This window comes from Aquarana catesbeiana, linkage group LG11 (assembly GCF_042186555.1).
Source record: "Aquarana catesbeiana isolate 2022-GZ linkage group LG11, ASM4218655v1, whole genome shotgun sequence".
NCBI classification, from domain to species: domain Eukaryota; kingdom Metazoa; phylum Chordata; class Amphibia; order Anura; family Ranidae; genus Aquarana; species Aquarana catesbeiana.
The window spans coordinates 102,715,257-102,735,181 of NC_133334.1; the positions used below are offsets into that span (position 1 = coordinate 102,715,257).

General features: G+C 40.7%; 1 protein-coding gene across 2 annotated transcripts in view; it reads right to left on the reverse strand.

Moving 5' to 3' along the window:
* The window catches only part of LOC141112206 (uncharacterized), a 122,666-nt gene that overhangs the window by 18,893 nt on the left and 83,848 nt on the right, over positions 1-19,925 (reverse strand). Inside the window, exons 34-41 of one of the 2 annotated variants that reach the window (XM_073604800.1) lie at positions 12,928-19,539; positions 12,357-12,545; positions 10,833-11,125; positions 10,321-10,495; positions 6,253-6,497; positions 5,554-5,737; positions 1,188-1,392; positions 102-277 (exon numbers count right to left, since the gene is read on the reverse strand). In XM_073604800.1, coding sequence (XP_073460901.1) covers positions 102-277; positions 1,188-1,392; positions 5,554-5,737; positions 6,253-6,497; positions 10,321-10,495; positions 10,833-11,125; positions 12,357-12,545; positions 12,928-19,539 — 8,079 coding nt within the window. Of the gene's footprint in view, positions 1-101; positions 278-1,187; positions 1,393-5,553; positions 5,738-6,252; positions 6,498-10,320; positions 10,496-10,832; positions 11,126-12,356; positions 12,546-12,915; positions 19,540-19,925 lie in introns of both variants that reach the window. The other variant, XM_073604799.1, reaches the window with a different exon arrangement.

Here is a 19,925-nt window from a genome sequence, read left to right on the forward strand (position 1 = left end):
GCATCTACCTTATTTTTGAGCCTCACAATTGTATTCAGTGTTTTAAGTCCATATCTGAGTATAAAAAATCATTCAAATAAAGTATTGAATGTGAAACTTACGACATTCAGAAGCTTGACTTCTCCAGTCAATACAAATTCCATGATCTCCGCAGAGTAGAGCATAGTGCTGCAAACTGGTGCATGGCATGTTGGAGCTGGCGCCATGGCAGCTATCAGAAACACAGGCCTGGTAGTAATCCTTTGGTGGGACTATCTCATGGCATTTCTGAAAAATTCTTTTAAGGGAGAAGGAACACAGGAAAAAGAAATATAATTACATTCTAATTGACCAGTAAATCATTTTTGTATAACTATGCAAGGGAAATGTATTTCTTGCTTTTGTCTGCCTACAGGCAATAAATACCTAAAGGTAAATCCAGACTATAGCACTGTATCTTTGGTCTCTCTAGGATCAAAATTTGAAATGTATGCATGGAGCATGGGTCCTTATCAGATAAATGACTGAGACAAAATATTAAAACAGCAATATTTATTAGTAATCAATTTGTTAATGGGTATGGGGGGGGAGGCAGGGACTCTAGTGCTAGGCTCTAGTCATAAAGCTTAATTGTTTCAACTACGCCTTGACCACAGGCTGAAAAGTACAAAGTCTGCAGCTGCATTCAGTTTTCAGTTTTTTTAATTAAGAAACAGTCTTTATTGCTGAGTTGCTTAGGACCCTCCTACCTTCATACTAGCTTACTTCCTAAAGGATTAGATTATTATTATTTTTAACAAATAAATAAAGTTTAAAAATGTATTTTAAAATCATCTTATTCCAAAGAAATGCTGAGCATCCTTATACAGACATACTGAGGGGGCTTATACTGAATTGATAGGAAGTACAAAGGGTCACTTTAGTAGCGCAGTAAACTTTTAAAAAAAAGAAAAACAAATCCAATTTCTAAGAGTCCCTTGGGTAGATTATCCCTTTCAATTTGTCAGGAGACCACTGTCCTCGGAACAGAAAGTGATGTGAAATCTAAGATTTTCATATGGCATCTGTAGAGTATGTCATATAAAAATCTATAACAATTTGGTGAGATAACCTCTATTAACTAAGGAATATTAGGAATACACTTGGAGGAAAAACAGCCATTTCTTCTGACACCTCTACAAACAGAATTGAAGACTGTAAATGCTTACGGTCCCATCATGAGGTCACACATTGGTGATGGGGGGCAAACAACAGAGGGCTCAGTGGTTGGAGGGGGTTGTGTAGGCTTATGCTGATCACATGTGGGTTTATTTGAGTCATGCACAATCCAGGTGTCAGCCATAGCTGCACAGCTTGAAACAATCTCTCCACTGCTTGTTCTGCAGTCATCTGTTTGGTCATCACTACAAGTACCTGCATATGAATGAAATAACAAATAAAGCTGGATGCAGAAATTAAACATTCATAACTGTATCTGTAAGTCCATCCTTTCTTTTCTGTAATTACGTGTATTCTGTCATCCAGTCCATATATAAAGTATACAAGACTACTAAACTATACAACAGAGCACTAAATAATCATTAATCAACTAATCAGAAACTAAATTAATGGGATGCCTTACCTTAAGGCATGTTAACAAATGTTCAGTAACACAAATCACCAGACAGGTGCCAAGGGGCCTTTAAGTAATCCTTCAGCTACCTTAATATGGGTAAATATGTATACTTCTATTTGAGTACATTAGCAGGCATCTGTCTTCACCAGAACCCAGGGTACGCAATTATGCCAATACCAACTCACTCCCTGCTGCTTCTCTTCGTCAGTAAAACTGTTATCCCATTTAGCGACCATAAGTCAATTTTGTGAAGGACTGGACGGGCATTCAGAGCTCCACTGCACAATGGACAAAAGGAACACAGAACTTCAGGCAGAGCTAAAGTTTGTCCCACATCGGCTAATCTTGATGATCACATGTCTGGTACCCACACAGATTGGCTACTAGCCTTGTCTTGAGGACACAAGTCTATAAACTACAACCTGTCCTCAATGCTAAGAAAAGCTAAGCACTCAGAAGACAAAGCATATGTGAAAAAAAAGGGTGACATGACCATGAACCACACATAGATACTGGGTAGAAACCCAGTTGATGTGGTAAGAACTCTACCTGGAGTGCTCAGCTGCAGGCTAAGTCCAGTTCTTACCACATCAACTGGGTTTATACCAGCCTAAGGTCATAGATACAGGTCAGAGAACCACTACTGTATGTGTGGTTCCTGATCATGTGACCACCATGATTCTCCATTCTGCCAGGAGAACCTGCCAGGAGCATGATGATTAGGGATGAGCCGAACACCCCCCTGTTCGGTTCGCACCAGAACATGCGAACAGGAAAAAAGTTCGTTCGAACATGCGAACACCGTTAAAGTCTATGGGACACGAACATGAATAATCAAAAGTACTAATTTTAAAGGCTTATATGCAAGTTATTGTCATAAAAAGTGTTTGGGGACCTGGGTCCTGCCCCAGGGGACATGGATCAATGCAAAAAAAAGTTTTAAAAACGGCCGTTTTTTCAGGAGCAGTGATTTTAATAATGCTTAAAGTCAAACAATAAAAGTGTAATATCCCTTTAAATTTCGTACCTGGGGGGTGTCTATAGTATGCCTGTAAAGGGGCGCATGTTTCCTGTGTTTAGAACAGTCTGACAGCAAAATGACATTTTGAAGGAAAAAACTCATTTAAAACTACCCGCGGCTATTGCATTGCCGACAATACACATAGAAGTTCATTGATAAAAACGGCATGGGAATTCCCCAAAGGGGAACCCCAAACCAAAATTAAAAAAAAAATATGACGTGGGAGTCCTCCTAAATTCCATACCAGGCCCTTCAGGTCTGGTATGGATATTAAGGGGAACCCCGGCCAAAATTAAAAAAAAAAAATGACGTGGGGTTCCCCCTAAATTCCATACCAGACCCTTCAGGTCTGGTATGGATTTTAAGGGGAACCCCGCGCCAAAAAAAAAAAAAAAAACAGCGCGGGGTCCCCCCAAAAATCCATACCAGACCCTTATCCGAGCACGCAACCTGGCAGGCCGCAGGAAAAGAGGGGGGGACGAGAGTGCGGCCCCCCCTCCCTCCTGAACCGTACCAGGCCACATGCCCTCAACATTGGGAGGGTGCTTTGGGGTAGCCCCCCAAAACACCTTGTCCCCATGTTGATGAGGACAAGGGCCTCATCCCCACAACCCTGGCCGGTGGTTGTGGGGGTCTGCGGGCGGGGGGCTTATCGGAATCTGGAAGCCCCCTTTAACAAGGTGACCCCCAGATCCCGGCCCCCCCCCCTGTGTGAAATGGTAAGGGGGTACATAAGTACCCCTACCATTTCACGAAAAAAGTGTCAAAAATGTTAAAAATGACAAGAGACAGTTTTTGACAATTCCTTTATTTAAATGCTTCTTCTTTCTTCTATCTTCCTTCATCTTCTGGTTCTTCTGGTTCTTCTGGCTCTTCTGGTTCTTCCTCCGGCGTTCTCGTCCAGCATCTCCTCCGCGGCGTCTTCTATCTTCTTCTCCTCGGGCCGCTCCGCACCCATGGCATAGGGGGGAGGCTCCCGCTCTTCTCTTCTTCTTTTCTTCTCTTCTGTTCTTCTTCATTTTCTTCTCCGGGCCGCTCCGCAATCCATGCTGGCATGGAGGGAGGCTCCCGCTGTGTGACGGCGCTCCTCGTCTGACAGTTCTTAAATAACCGGGTGGGCGGGGCCACCCGGTGAACCCCGCCCCCCTCTGACGCACGGTGACTTGACGGGACTTCCCTGTGACGTCACGGGGAATGCCACAGGGAAGTCCCGTCAAGTCACCGTGCGTCAGAGGGGGGCGGGGTCACCGGGTGGCCCCGCCCCCCGTTATTTAAGAACTGTCAGACGAGGAGCGCCGTCACACAGCGGGAGCCTCCCTCCATGCCAGCATGGATTGCGGAGCGGCCCGGAGAAGAAAATGAAGAAGAACAGAAGAGAAGAAAAGAAGAAGAGAAGAGCGGGAGCCTCCCCCCTATGCCATGGGTGCGGAGCGGCCCGAGGAGAAGAAGATAGAAGACGCCGCAGAGGAGATGCTGGACGAGAACGCCAGAGGAAGAACCAGAAGAGCCAGAAGAACCAGAAGAACCAGAAGATGAAGGAAGATAGAAGAAAGAAGAAGCATTTAAATAAAGGAATTGTCAAAAACTGTCTCTTGTCATTTTTAACATTTTTGACACTTTTTTCGTGAAATGGTAGGGGTACTTATGTACCCCCTTACCATTTCACACAGGGGGGGCGGGATCTGGGGGTCACCTTGTTAAAGGGGGCTTCCAGATTCCGATAAGCCCCCCGCCCGCAGACCCCCACAACCACCGGCCAGGGTTGTGGGGATGAGGCCCTTGTCCTCATCAACATGGGGACAAGGTGTTTTGGGGGGCTACCCCAAAGCACCCTCCCAATGTTGAGGGCATGTGGCCTGGTACGGTTCAGGAGGGAGGGGGGGCCGCACTCTCGTCCCCCCCTCTTTTCCTGCGGCCTGCCAGGTTGCGTGCTCGGATAAGGGTCTGGTATGGATTTTTGGGGGGACCCCACGCCGTTTTTTTTTTTTTTTTTGGCGCGGGGTTCCCCTTAAAATCCATACCAGACCTGAAGGGTCTGGTATGGAATTTAGGGGGAACCCCACGTCATTTTTTTTTTTTAATTTTGGCCGGGGTTCCCCTTAATATCCATACCAGACCTGAAGGGCCTGGTATGGAATTTAGAGGGACTCCCACGTCATTTTTTTTTTTTAATTTTGGTTCGGGGTTCCCCTTTGGGGAATTCCCATGCCGTTTTTATCAATGAACTTCTATGTGTATTGTCGGCAATGCAATAGCCGCGGGTAGTTTTAAATGAGTTTTTTCCTTCAAAATGTCATTTTGCTGTCAGACTGTTCTAAACACAGGAAACATGCGCCCCTTTACAGACACACTATAGACACCCCCCAGGTACGAAATTTAAAGGGATATTACACTTTTATTGATTGACTTTAAGCTTATTAAAATCACTGCTCCTGAAAAAACGGCCGTTTTTAAAACTTTTTTTTGCATTGATCCATGTCCCCTGGGGCAGGACCCAGGTCCCCAAACACTTTTTATGACAATAACTTGCATATTAGCCTTTAAAATTAGCACTTTTGATTTCTCCCATAGACTTTTAAAGGGTGTTCCGCGGCATTCGAATTTGCCGCGAACACCCCAAATTGTTCGCTGTTCGGTGAACTTGCGAACAGCCAATGTTCGAGTCGAACATGAGTTCGACTCGAACTCGAAGCTCATCCCTAATGATGATAAACAGACTGAGAACCACAAGATCACATGCAACTTTTATTTTCTTTCGTATACCTTTGATTGGTCCTAACAAAAAGCAAAAAGGACAATTGCAAATAAAAATGTATCCAACTAATTCCCAAAAGCAAAAAAATCTCCCCATATTTATTTTCTTTCACATTTTTCACAGTAATTGTTATATGTAATACCATAAAAATCACAGATTGAATAATCAGGTCACAAAGCTTACCGCACTGTCCCTGTGTGTTTTTCGCAAAAACGTTAGATGGTACTTTGACAGAAAAATCCTCCCCATTGAAAGTGACATTAGTCTTCAACTCAGGAATTTCCACAATATGATTAATACCAACTTTATAAATTTTTACTCCATATTTCTTATAGGGCACACCAACAACTTCACCATTTATGAAAACCTGCAAAAAAGAGAGACCTTTTTCATATGAACACTCCATCTAAATCTTGTAAACTGTTCAGTTTTCTTTGCAAATACTGCCTATGTGTGTTTCATGATACAAAAATAATAAAGCTGTTTGGAGCAAGGTTGAAACTTGAACAGCTCTGTGAAAACTACATAAAAAAAGACTTTCATTGGGACTGTCTACACTAAGAAACAGCAACAGCAAGGCGGCTATTGTTTATTGTTGTATATATAATACATTATGCAAAAGGGTATGCACACACATCATCGCCCCTTTAATCCACTTCTAGTTTAAGGGGCCACACAGAGAGGGGGATTTACTAAAACTGGTGCACATCAAATGTGGTGCAACTGTGCATAGAAAAAACTGAACTTCCAGGTTTTATTGTCAAAGCTTAATTAAACAAGCTGAAGTTAGAAACTGATTGGTTACTAAGCACAGCTGCATAAGAGTCTGTGTACACTAGTTTTAATAAATCTCCCCCGTAGTATATTTGCACATGATCTTACCTGGACATTGGCATGAGGCAAACTCTTCTTTTTCATTTGGATTTCCTGAGTTTCATATCGGATAATAATATTACGACTACAGGAGACATGATCTTTTGATCCACAGTCAAAATTATCAACATAAATACCGAAATTATCTGTCTTCTTTTCTATCTCCTCCACCAAAGCATATGTGCAGTTGCCTTGAAAACTGTAATATGTCCCATCAAAGGTGCTATAATGATCACCCCATCCTGAACAAACACCTGGATAACAAAATTAATATTTCTCATTAAAGCTGCCTAGCACAACCAAAGATTACTTATTTTGTTGTCTATGCAATTAGCCAGATTTAAGAAATAGGTTTAACTTGTGCATTAATAACATACAATGCTTAGGGGTCTACTTATTACTGTTTTTAACCAAGATTCACACAACTTTCATCCCTGAGTCACATATTTTCACCTAAAGTCTGGTACATACTACACTTTTTTTTGTACAACCCAGCGGGTTGAACAAAAAAACTGTCAGCTCTGGTCGGAGCCGCTGTAGTAACCATCCGACATTAGTACAGCGATCTTCCCCACTGAGCTGTTGTGTTCTGACAGGGGGGCGCCCCCGCCAAAACACTCCAATCAGTATTCTCTGCCATTGGCTGAGAGCACTAATCGGGAGTAGGTCGGCTGATGGTTTTCCAGACCGACATACACACGGGCAGAATGTCGGAGGTTTTTTTTAACCGGCCGATGTCTCCCGACATTCGACCTGTGTGTACCCGGCTTAAGTCAGTTAGAAAAAAAGTGTGAATATTAGAAGAAAGTTGTGTAAATCTTGATCGAAATAGTTACATTGATCATTAATCTCAAACCCCTCTTCACCAGATAGATATGAATAGAGTGTCCACAACAATTATCTCAAAGATCCACAATGGTAGCCAAGGGTTGTTATTGTTAAGCAACATGTTATTGTGAAAACTCAAAGTTCTTTTCCCTCAATGGGCCCAATGCACTAAACTATACCTTCTTTACAGTTATTATTTTCAGCTGAAAATAAAGGTCATTATGGAAAATAAAGGTCATTATAGCATAGTTAACTGAGTCTTATGTGTTGTGGCAGGTGCAAACGTCTATCCTTTAATGCTTTATAGGAGAGATGCACATTGAACTAATGTTTTGACCACCCGGGGATAGGTATTCTAGTTTATATGTATACCATTTCTATAATCAAGGGAATGGAAAAGTGAGCATTATGTTTTTATTTTTAAAGCTGAACCCTGGCCAGGAATTATAATGCTGTAACAATGTATTTTTACCTTAGATGAATCTGTATATAAATTTGCTGTTTAAACAGCAGCCGCCCTGGAAGTTTGTGCTTCACAGGACTCCCTTTCCTTATTATCTAGTTCATATAACTGGTCTTCATTGTGTTCTCTCCTTGAGCGGGGCCACCAGTTGTGTCACAGCCTCATGTATTGCCTAACGCTCATAGGATGTGGCATTGGGTATTAGACTGATCCCTCCCCACACCAGCAGGACACAGCCGCAGCATGAGAAGAAAATTGATGATGTCACAGACAGCATTTTCTCAGAATAGCAAGAAATGCCGGCAACTCGATTGTTTCTTCTTAAGTCTTTATTGAGCACTAAAAGCAGTGCGATATCTCAGAATAGGAGTAAGGTACAGGGAATATTTTCTGTTCATACTTATTGTGCATAGGAAAGAAGTATAAAGAAATATAAAAAAATATATAAAAAAGTATAAAGAAGTATAAAAAAAAACATAAAAAAGTATAATCAGCCTAAATGTCAGCCTTAAGTTGTTAGGGTCTAAATATTTAGAGGGACCTTATTTGGTCACTTCCTGTTATGAGATAACAACTATCTTCCAAGTGTTCTCCTGCACTCTCACCCTGACATGTGTCCCCATGGAGACTGCAAGCGGCCATTGTGAAACAAATTGTACAGAGATGGTCCACTGTTGTCACTTTTAGGATGCCAGACCTAATCATTAATGAGCAGCCAACATTAGAGTGAGGGCCTACAGACAAGTAGTGGCTGAAAGACATTAACAGCACTATGATGGAAAAGGGATTAAAAAATGAAAAACACATTTTATGAGAAAAAAAACAGGACAAAGTAAATGTTATGTAGTTAGGGTTTACATCTGTTTTGAGATTTGCTATATTCTACTACTATTTAAAGTAAGTTTAGATATGCATGGACCAATTTGTTCAGTAACTTCACATCACAAATAGTAAGATATAATTTATTAGTCATGTCAGATCACTGTCTATTTTTGACTACCCATGTAAAATTGCCACCCCATCACATGTTTTGATAAGCATTGTCTGAAATGAATATTTGAAGAAAATTATATTTTAATCAGCTGCAAAATCATTATGACAGAGGTCCACGATGCTCATTGCTACCAAGGCCTGTTTTGTTGGGTGGAAAGCTTTGACTATCCCTCATATTTGCCAAACTGTCATTGACTCTTATTGTAAATTGCCTTCTTTTTGCCATTCTTGCTTTGACAAAGCTGTAGATGTGGAACATGTGATTTAAAATGGCATTAAGAAAATGGGTGGAAGAAGATAAATATACAGACAAAAGAAACTCAAGACAGCTCACAGAGCCAGGAGGGAAATCTCACGTCTCATATCACAGTCTTTTTTTGTATTTAACTTATGCCGGACACACCTAATTCTTCTGCAGTAAAATGTTTTATCCGTGCCAAAGTAATTTGCAAGCAGGATGTGTCGATTGCAAACATGATATGGAAGTCCTTTTTTACTGTGTGTGGTTGACGGACTACCTGTGTTTTAAAATAAAAGTATCTCTAAAAACATAAAACTACTTTTTTTGTAACTTTGGATAGGGAAAGGTTAGGACCTCTGTTGGGCTTTTGTTGCAGTCTAGGTCCCTATCGGGTAGATGTACCGTTTTGTTTGTCCTGGTGACTATTGTCACCAGACAAAATGTTATGGGAAGTTTTACAGATGGAACTGGAACAGGAGGTGAAGAGGATTCTTCCATCGGGGGCACGTGTCTAAAATTAAATGTTTCCTCAATTTCAAAAGATTCCCACATAATTCCAATTGCGTCACTGGAACAAGAAGTGGCAGCAAATCTCCCCAATGGGACAATAACAGAAAAAAAAGGAAAGGTTTTAACCCTTCTCTACTTTATTCTATAATTTATAAGACAAAACAAAGGCTTTGCCTAAAGTTACACTTTAATATGCCAAAGAATTAAGCAATCCTTTCAAACTTCAGGCACTTTGTCACACTTACCAGCGAACCATAAATTAAACAAAACTATAATTGTTTAAGTTTATTTTTGGATTTATATTTTAAACTGATGTTGCATATCTTTTTGCTACAATGTATATAAAATATTTGTTTTAGAACGAAATAATTAATATAGTTACATCTATAGCAGATTCTGCTTCCCTGACTCTCTTTGATTAAAACAGCAAATAGCCCTGCATGAAAAAAAAAAATTTTAATGATGTTTTGTTACTTAGCTGCTTTATAATAAATACAGCGCTAAGGGGCTTTTATTGCTACTAAGTCTGCGGGGCTGAAATTGCACAGGAGTTGCACCAAAGTAGTGCAGGAATCTTTTTTTAAAGTCGCAGCGACTTGAGTCAACTGATTGGAATGATCACCATTGAACATAATGTGATTTCACTTGTCATGTGACTGTGGGGTTGATTTACTAAAACTGGAGAGTGCAAAATCTGCAACTCCCAGGACCAGCAGCATAAGTTTTCATCTGGAACAGATACTGGTTGGCGTCCATTGATCACCATTGCACATACTGTAATGTGATTTCACTTGTCATGTGACGCTGTGGGGTTGATTTACTAAAACTGGAGGGTGCAAAATCAGCAGGTCTACATAGAAACCAATCAGCTTCCAGGTTTTTTGTTAAATTTTAATTGAAGAAGCTGAAGTTATAAACTGATTGGCTAGCATGCACAGCTGTGCCATGCTCCCGTTTTAATAAATCACCCCCATAGCGTCTCAAGTTGCATCCAAAGTCACACCAGTGTGAACCAGGGCTTAATATGACTAGAAGAGCTTACATTCACACTCCCAGTGCCAGCAGCATAAGTCTTCATCTGGAACAGGTACTGGTGGGCGTCCGTTGGCACAGGTGATCTTAGGAGGTGGTTCACACTTGATTTGCGTAATCTCAATTGTGTTGTTTGGTAAACACCGGGCCTTGGTGCAGTTACACAATGACCAGACTTCATCTTCCTGGAGAAATACAGAATTTCAGAGGGTTACATGAGACAGTGTGACTTTCCCTTTACCTTACATGAATTTCTCATTTCAGACCCATAATGTAGCTTAGAGATAAATTTACATTTGGTTACTGACAGGTAATCCAATTAAACAGAAAAAGGACAAATAATATATCCTCAAATAATATAAAAGATTTAGCCTCTAAATCAGCAATATTTATAACTTACATTAATAGGTCATTATATAAATTAAAAACGGGTTGATAGCAAATAAAATAACCAGAGCCGGATGTTCTAACTTAAGTGGTATGTTCCCATAACAGAATAATCATAAGAAAGAATATACTAACTTTATATTGCCGATCAAGTATGCATCCGGTAGTAGGTGTTGTCTTAACTTCAGTTGTTGAAGTTGTGGTTTTAGTAATGGTGGTTGTGGTTGAGCTTTGTCTTGGAGTAGTTGATGGTGTTGTAGTGGCTGTTGACTGCGTTGAAGGTGGAGTTTGAATACTAGTAAATGATGTTTTTGGACTACTTGTTGGAGGTGTTGTTGAGCAAGGCCAATGCTGCACTTGAGTCTGACATTCTGGATCACAGATGACTTTGTAGCAAGTGTCATCAGTTACACCGCTGGTTATCTCACCTGACATTTAAAACAAATATTATCACAATATATGCGACATCAAGCTTTTTGGATATTACAATAATTACATTATGTATTCTAAAATCTATATAATACCATTTTATTTTTTATATCAGATTAATATATTTTAGATGTGTGAATGCATTAACTTTACTTCACTTTTACTGTACACTTTTATAGTAACTGTTATCTATAAATGTATCTCTATAGAAAACATTTTTTAATTTAATTTTGAATAGATGGAGAAGGTTAGACCCCTCACATTTTTATTGATATTTGTGTCTCAATTGAGAATTACAAGCTATCTATTTGTACTGGTGACAACTGTCACCAAGAAAGTGAGGGGAAATCCCCTTTTTTAGAGTTGTCCTCAGAACAAGAGGTAAGGAAGAATCTTTTCATGGGGACCTGTTCCTGGAACAGTAAGTGAAGGGATATTCCTCTAATGATACACAGATGGCAAAAAAACAACCTTGAAGAGGTTTTATACCTTTAATACTTTATTCAAAGCTTGAACAAGTCATATTAGCTAGGCTTCCTCTTCTCAACAATATCTGCTGACTCCCTTAAGCCAGTTATAAACAGATCGAATCTCAGCGAGTTCAGCAAGGACCGGCTGAAATTCAATCCACCTATGGGCAGGATGGTTGTACTGGAACCAATTTATAAACTGACTTCAGTAAAACCAGCCTTTTGGATTTTTTGCATGCTAAAGCTGCCAGCAGTGATCTTTGTATTCTGCCGGTGAGAAAGGCTCCCTGTGCTCTCCGCCAGCAGAACACAATGACGATATGGGAGGGATTCCCCCATCAACACTGAATGCGTGGATGGGGGAATAAAGAAATGTATTACATAATGTATGCCCTGCTTTAGTCATTTATCTGAGTCTTATGGCTGTACAGCTCATAATGATTTACCATTAACATATCTGACAACATAGCCAACAATAAATCAATGAAAACCTCTGATCATAAAAACAACAAAACCTATAGATGTGCTTGCAATCAGAGATTTGCAGAGTTGCAAAGAATACCCAATCACATGCAGGAGAAAAAAAAAACAGCAGTTTTGCTTACATGTGATTGGATGATGGAAGCCAGCAGAGCTCCCCCTTATTAACTAAATTCTGGAGCAACTACACTTACAGATTTTACAGTCTATTTGCCTTTAATAAACCAACCCCTCTGTTTCCATAACTAAATAATTATCACTTTCCTGTTGATTACATTACCTGGTGTATAAGATGTCCCATTGTATACACATACACACATTGTAGAGGAAGTGATAGTGGTGTCCTGAGTATTATGTGTGACAGGAATCGTGGTAATAGAAGATGTAACTGGTGATGTCTCACTCCTTGAGGTAGATGGTGCCTCGGGTGTCACTGTAGGGCCAGTTGTTGTAACTATTGTGGTAAATGCTGTTAAAAGAAATTTAAAAAAAAATAAAGGGACTGTTTATTCTTTCAATTTACGAAAAAGAAAAATGGAAATTATATCATCACAGTCCAAACTATGTCTGGTACCCTTGATTCATTAATGCATTCAAAGTAAACTGAGGCCAGTGCTAATTCCCAAAGCCTTAACAACTGTTCATGCAAGAGTACCAAGTCAACAACAGTGGTAAACTAAACTATATTATCACATTCTGAATGTGCAATTGTTTTCAAAGTGGGGCCAGAAGGAAAAGCAAAGGAAAAGGCATGGCAATGGATTACTTTTTATCTATACCACACCACATAATTTTTTAACTCCTATCTACAGAGTAAAACATTACAAGCTATGTAATACCTATAAAAGTACCTTCTGTTATATTTGAAGGGGCAGTATTCTTTGTAGTAGTTTCAGCTGTTGTTGCCTTTACTGGAGTAGTAACTTCACCTGTCGAAAATTCCGGAGATGTATGCGTAGTTGCTCCAGATGTAGTAATCTGAGTGACAGTTGTAGCAGAGGAATGTGTGGATGCAGTATATTGGGATGCGGTGGGAGTAGCAGTTTCAGTGGATATGAATGGTGTAGATATGAATGTGCTTGTAGCAGTGCCTTTTGTGGTTGAGGTTGGTATAGATTCAGTAGATGTGTGTGTTTCTGTAGTTTTACTTTCAGTGGTGGGACTTGTAGTAGCTGTAACGCCTGTTGTTGTGATTACTACAGATGTTGTATGTGTGGAAATTGTTGTAGTTTCCTCATTAGAAGCAGGAGGTGTAGTGTGTGCTGCAGTAGTAGCTGAAGTTTCTCCAGAGGTGGCTGATGCAGTTGTGCTGGTAACAGTTCCTTTGGTGGTTGAGGCTGGTGTAGATTCAGTAGGTGTTTGTATTTCTGTTGTTTTATGTGTAGCAGTAGAACTTGTGGTAACTGTTACACCTGTGGTTGTGCTTAGTGCAGATGTTGTAGGTGTGTAAATTGTTGTTGTTTCACCAGTAGTAGTGAGAAGTGTAGTGTGTTCTGTAGTAACAGTTGGTATTTCTTTACTGGTTGCTGTTGGTTGAGATTCAGAAGAAGTGTAGATTTGTGTGGTTGTAAGTTCAGTTAAAGGTGTTGTTTTTGCACTTGTAGGAGAAACTATACCTTCACTAGTAATAACAGCTGTTGAAGCAGTAATAGTAGCAGAGATTGCTGTAGTTTCAGTGGCTGGGGTTGGTGTAGATGCAATTGATGTATGAGGTGTTGTAGCACTGCTGGTAGTAAGAGATGCAGTTGTGGTGGGGGAAACTCCTTTGGTGGTTGAGCCTGGTATAGATTCAGTAGGTGTTTGTATTTCTGTTGTCTTATATGTAGCAGTAGAACTAGTGGTAGCTGTTACACCTGCGGTTGTGCTTAGTGCAGATGTTGTAGGTGTGTAAATTGTTGTCGTTTCACCAGTAGTAGTGAGAAGTGTAGTGTGTGCTGTAGTAGCAGTTGGTATTTCTTTAGTGGTTGCTGTTGGTTGAGATTCAGAAGAAGTATAGATTTGTGTGGTTGTAAGTTCAGTTAAAGGTGTTGTTTTTGCACTTGTAGGAGAAACTATAGCTTCACTAGTAGTAACAGCTGTTGAAGCAGTAATAGTAGCAGAGATTGCTGTAGTTTCAGTGGCTGGGGTTGGTGTAGATGCAATTGATGTATGAAGTGTTGTAGCACTGCTGGTAGTAAGAGATGCAGTTGTGGTGGGGGCAGCTTCTTTGGTGGTTGAGCCTGGTATAGATTCAGTAGGTGTTTGTATTTCTGTTGTCTTATGTGTAGCAGTAGAACTAGTGGTAGCTGTTACACCTGCGGTTGTGCTTAGTGCAGATGTCGTAGGTGTGTAAATTGTTGTTGTTTCCCCAGTAGTAGTGAGAAGTGTAGTGTGTTCTGTAGTAGCAGTTGGTATTTCTTTAGTGGTTGCTGTTGGTTGAGATTCAGAAGAAGTGTAGATTTGTGTGGTTGTAAGTTCAGTTAAAGGTGTTGTTTTTGCACTTGTAGGAGAAACTATAGCTTCACTAGTAGTAACAGCTGTTGAAGCAGTAATAGTAGCAGAGATTGCAGTAGTTTCAGTGGCTGGGGTTGGTGTAGATGAAATTGATGTATGAGGTGTTGTAGCACTGCTGGTAGTAAAAGATGAAGTTGTGGTGGGGGCAGCTCCTTTGGTGGTTGAGCCTGGTATAGATTCAGTAGGTGTTTGTATTTCTGTTGTTTTATGTGTAGAAGTAGAACTTGTGGTAGCTGTTACACCGGCGGTTGTGCTTAGTGCAGATGTCGTAGGTGTGTAAATTGGTGTTGTTTCACCAGTAGTAGTGAGAAGTATAGTGTGTTCTGTAGTAGCAGTTGGTATTTCTTTACTGGTTGCTGTTGGTTGAGATTCAGAAGAAGTGTAGATTTGTGTGGTTGTAAGTTCAGTTAAAGGTGTTGTTTTTGCACTTGTAGGAGAAACTATAGCTTCACTAGTAGTAACAGCTGTTGAAGCAGTAATAGTAGCAGAGATTGCTGTAGTTTCAGTGGCTGGGGTTGGTGTAGATGCAATTGATGTATGAGGTGTTGTAGCACGGCTGGTAGTAAGAGATGCAGTTGTGGTGGGGGCAGCTCCTTTGGTGGTTGAGCCTGGTATAGATTCAGTAGGTGTTTGTATTTCTGTTGTCTTATGTGTAGCAGTAGAACTAGTGGTAGCTGTTACACCTGCGGTTGTGCTTAGTGCAGATGTTGTAGGTGTGTAAATTGTTGTTGTTTCACCAGTAGTAGTGAGAAGTGTAGTGTGTTCTGTAGTAGCAGTTGGTATTTCTTTAGTGGTTGTTGTTGGTTGAGATTCAGAAGAAGTGTAGATTTGTGTGGTTGTAAGTTCAGTTAAAGGTGTTGTTTTTGCACTTGTAGGAGAAACTATAGCTTCACTAGTAGTAACAGCTGTTGAAGCAGTAATAGTAGCAGAGATTGCTGTAGTTTCAGTGGCTGGGGTTGGTGTAGATGCAATTGATGTATGAGGTGTTGTAGCACTGCTGGTAGTAAGTGATGAAGTTGTGGTGGGGGCAGCTCCTTTGGTGGTTGAGCCTGGTATAGATTCAGTAGGTGTTTGTATTTCTGTTGTTTTATGTGTAGAAGTAGAACTTGTGGTAGCTGTTACACCTGCGGTTGTGCTTAGTGCAGATGTTGTAGGTGTGTAAATTGTTGTTGTTTCACCAGTAGTAGTGAGAAGTGTAGTGTGTTCTGTAGTAGCAGTTGGTATTTCTTTAGTGGTTGCTGTTGGTTGAGATTCAGAAGAAGTGTGGATGTGTGTGGTTGTAAGTTCAGTTAAAGGTGTTGTTTTTGCACTTGTAGGAGAAACTATAGCTTCACTAGTAGTAACAGCTGTTGAAGCAGTAATAGTAGCAGAGGTTACTGTAGTTTCAGTGGCTGGGGTTAGTGTAGATGCAATTGATGTATGAGGTGTTGTAGCACTGCTGGTAGTAAGAGATGCAGTTGTGGTGGGGGCAGCTCCTTTGGTGGTTGAGCCTGGTATAGATTCAGTAGGTGTTTGTATTTCTGTTGTTTTATGTGTAGCAGTAGAACTTGTGGTAGCTGTTACACCTGCGGTTGTGCTTAGTGCAGATGTTGTAGGTATGTAAATTGTTGTTGTTTCCCCAGTAGTAGTGAGAAGTGTAGTGTGTGCTGTAGTAGCAGTTGGTGTTTCTTTAGTGGTTGTTGGTTGAGATTCAGTAGTTGTTGTAGTTTCAGTGGCTGGGGTTGGTGTTGATGCAATTGATGTATGAGGTGTTGTAGCACGGCTGGTAGTAATAGATGAAGTTGCGGTGGGGGTAGCTCCTTTGGTGGTTGAGGCTGGTATAGATTCAGTAGGTGTTTGTATTTCTGTTGTTTTATGTGTAGCAGTAGAAATTGTGGTAGCTGTTTCACCTGAGGTTGTGCTTAGTGCAGATGTTGTAGGTGTGGAAATTGTTGTCGTTTCACCAGTAGTAGTGAGAAGTGTAGTGTGTTCTGTAGTAGCAGTTAGTATTTCTTTAGTGGTTGCTGTTGGTTGAGATTCAGAAGAAGTGTAGATATGTGTGGTTGTAAGTTCTGTTAAATGTGTTGTTTTTGCACTTGTAGGAGAAACTATAGCTTCACTAGTAGTAACAGCTGTTGAAGCAGTAATAGTAGCAGAGATTGCTGTAGTTTCAGTGGCTGGGATTGGTGTAGATGCAATTGATGTATGAGGTGCTGTAGCACTGCTGGTAGTAAGAGATGCAGTTGTGGTGGGGGCAACTCCTTTGGTGGTTGAGCCTGGTATAGATTCAGTAGGTGTTTGTATTTCTGTTGTTCTATGTGTAGAACTAGAACTTGTGGTAACTGTTACACCTGCAGTTGTGCTTAGTGCAGATGTTGTAGGTATGTAAATTGTTGTTGTTTCTCCAGTAGTAGTGAGAAGTGTAGTGTGTGCTGTAGTAGCAGTTGGTGTTTCTTTAGTGGCTGTTGTTGGTTGAGATTCAGTAGTTATTGTAGTTTCAGTGGCTGGGGTTGGTGTAGATGCAATTGATGTATGAGGTGTTGTAGCACTGCTGGTAGTAAGAGATGAAGTTGTGGTGGGGGCAACTCCTTTGGTGGTTGAGCCTGATATAGATTCAGTAGGTGTTTGTATTTCTGTTGTTTTATGTGTAGAAGTAGAACTTGTTGTAGCTGTTACACCTGCGGTTGTGCTTAGTGCAGATGTCGTAGGTGTGTAAATTGTTGTTGTTTCACCAGTAGTAGTGAGAAGTGTAGTGTGTGCTGTAGTAGCAGTTGGTGTTTCTTTAGTGGTTACTGTTGGTTGAGATTCAGAGGAAGTGTAGATTTGTGTGGTTGTAAGTTCAGTTAAAGGTGTTGTTTTTGCACTTGTAGGAGAAACTATAGCTTCGCTAGTAGTACCAGCTGTTGTAGCAGTAATAATAGCAGAGGTTGCTGTAGTTTCTGTGGCTGGGGTTGGTGTAGATGCAATTGATGTATGAGGTGTTGTAGCACTGCTGGTAGTATGAGATGCGGTTGTGGTGGGGGCAGCTCCTTTGGTGGTTGAGCCTGGTATAGATTCAGTAGGTGTTTGTATTTCTGTTGTTTTATGTGTAGCAGTAGAACTTGTGGTAACTGTTACACCTGCGGTTGTGCTTAGTGCAGATGTTGTAGGTGTGTAAATTGTTGTTGTTTCCCCAGTAGTAGTGAGATGTGTACTGTGTGCTGTAGTAGCAGTTGGTGTTTCTTTAGTGGTTGCTGTTGGTTGAGATTCAGTAGTTGTTGTAGTTTCAGTGGCTGGGGTTGGTGTAGATGCAATTGATGTATGAGGTGTTGTAGCACTGCTGGTAGTAAGAGATGCAGTTGTGGTGGGGGCAACTCCTTTGGTGGTTGAGCCTGGTATAGATTCAGTAGGTGTTTGTAATTCTGTTGTTTTATGTGTAGAAGTAGAACTTGTGGTAGCTGTTACACCTGCGGTTGTGCTTAGTGCAGATGTCGTAGGCGTGTAAATTGGTGTTGTTTCACCAGTAGTAGTGAGAAGTGTAGTGTGTTCTGTAGTAGCAGTTGGTGTTTCTTTAGTGGTTACTGTTGGTTGAGATTCAGACGAAGTATAGATTTGTGTGGTTGTAAGTTCAGTTAAAGGTATTGTTTTTGCACTTGTAGTAGAAACTATAGCTTCGCTAGTAGTACCAGCTGTTGTAGCAGTAATAGTAGCAGAGGTTGCTGTAGTTTCTGTGGCTGGGGTTGGTGTAGATGCAATTGATGTATGAGGTGTTGTAGCACTGCTGGTAGTAAGAGATGCAGTTGTGGTGGGGGCAGCTCCTTTGGTGGTTGAGCCTGGTGTAGATTCAGTAGGTGTTTGTATTTCTGTTGTTTTATGTGTAGCAGTAGAACTTGTGGTAACTGTTACACCTGCGGTTGTACTTAGTGCAGATGTTGTAGGTGTGTAAATTGTTGTTGTTTCCCCAGTAGTAGTGAGAAGTGTAGTGTGTGCTGTAGTAGCAGTTGGTGTTTCTTTAGTGGTTGCTGTTGGTTGAGATTCAGTAGATATAGTTTCAGTGGCTGGGGTTGGTGTTGATGCAATTGATGTATGAGGTGTTGTAGCACTGCTGGTAGTAAGAGATGCAGTTGTGCTGGGAGCAGTACCTTTGGTGGTTGAGGCTGGTGTAGATTCAGTAGGTGTTTGCAATTCTGTTGTTTTTCTTGTAGTAGCAGAATGTGTGGTACTTTCAGCAGTAGTAGCTAAAACACCTGTTGTTGTGCTTAGTATAGATTTTGTAGGTGTGAATGTCATTACAGTTTCACCAGTGGTACTAAGTGTAGTGTGTGCTGTAGTAGGTGGTGCTTCTCTAGTGGTTGCTGTTGGTTTAGATTCAGAGGAAATGTAGATTGTTGTAGCTGTAATTTCAGTTATAGGTGATGTTTTTGCACTTGTAGTAGAAATTTTAGTTTCACTGGTAGTAGCAGCAGATGTGGTAGTGATAGTTTTAGGTGTTGTTGCTGTGCTGGAAGTAGACGCTGCAGTTGTGCTGGTAACAATACCTTTGGTAGTTGAGGCTGATGTAGGCTTAGGGGTTGTGCTTGTAGCAGTACCTTTAGTGGTTGAGGATGGTGTGTATTCAGTGGGTGTTTGTATTTCTGTTGTTTCACTTCTAGTAGTTGAACGTGTTGTAGTAGTAGGTATAACACCTGTTGTGGAGGTTAGTACTGATCCTGTAGGTGTGTAAACTGTTGCAGTTTCACTAGCAGTGGTAGGATGTGAAGTGAGGACTGTAGTAGTAGCCAGTGTTTCTTTAGTGGTTACCGTTGGTTTAGTTTCAGAAGTGTATGCTGTTGTTGTAGAAGGTGATAATATGGTACTAACGCTGCCCGTTGTAACTACGGTGGGTGAGGTTTCTTTTGTAGTACTGGATGAGAAAACAGTTTCACTAGTAGGGATAGAAAGTGTGGAAGTTGTGGAAGTAGAAGTGGTAACTGTTGAGGGTTCAGTGCCTTTTGATGTGGTGCTCTGGGAAGCTGTTACATTAGAAAAAAATGAAAAAATTACCTGCATACCAATTTAGGACATAATCAAGTGAATATAATATTGTATATGCAGTTATAACATGCTCATAAAATGAAAAAGCTATAAAACATGATGCACTTTACAGAAGGGAGGTGTGGCTTTCTTAGGAAATAAGTAAGAGGGGTGTGAATATATACTTTAGATGCATATGCAGTTATAACATGTGCAGTTATAACATGTTCAAAAAATGAAAAAGCTACAAAACATGATGTACATTACAGAGGAGAGGTGTTTCTTTATTAGATACTGAGTAAGGGGAGTTTAGTGTTCTAATATGCTTTAAATTGTTAGGCAGAGTTCACACTTTTTCAGGGCTTTAACCCATGCACATTAATGC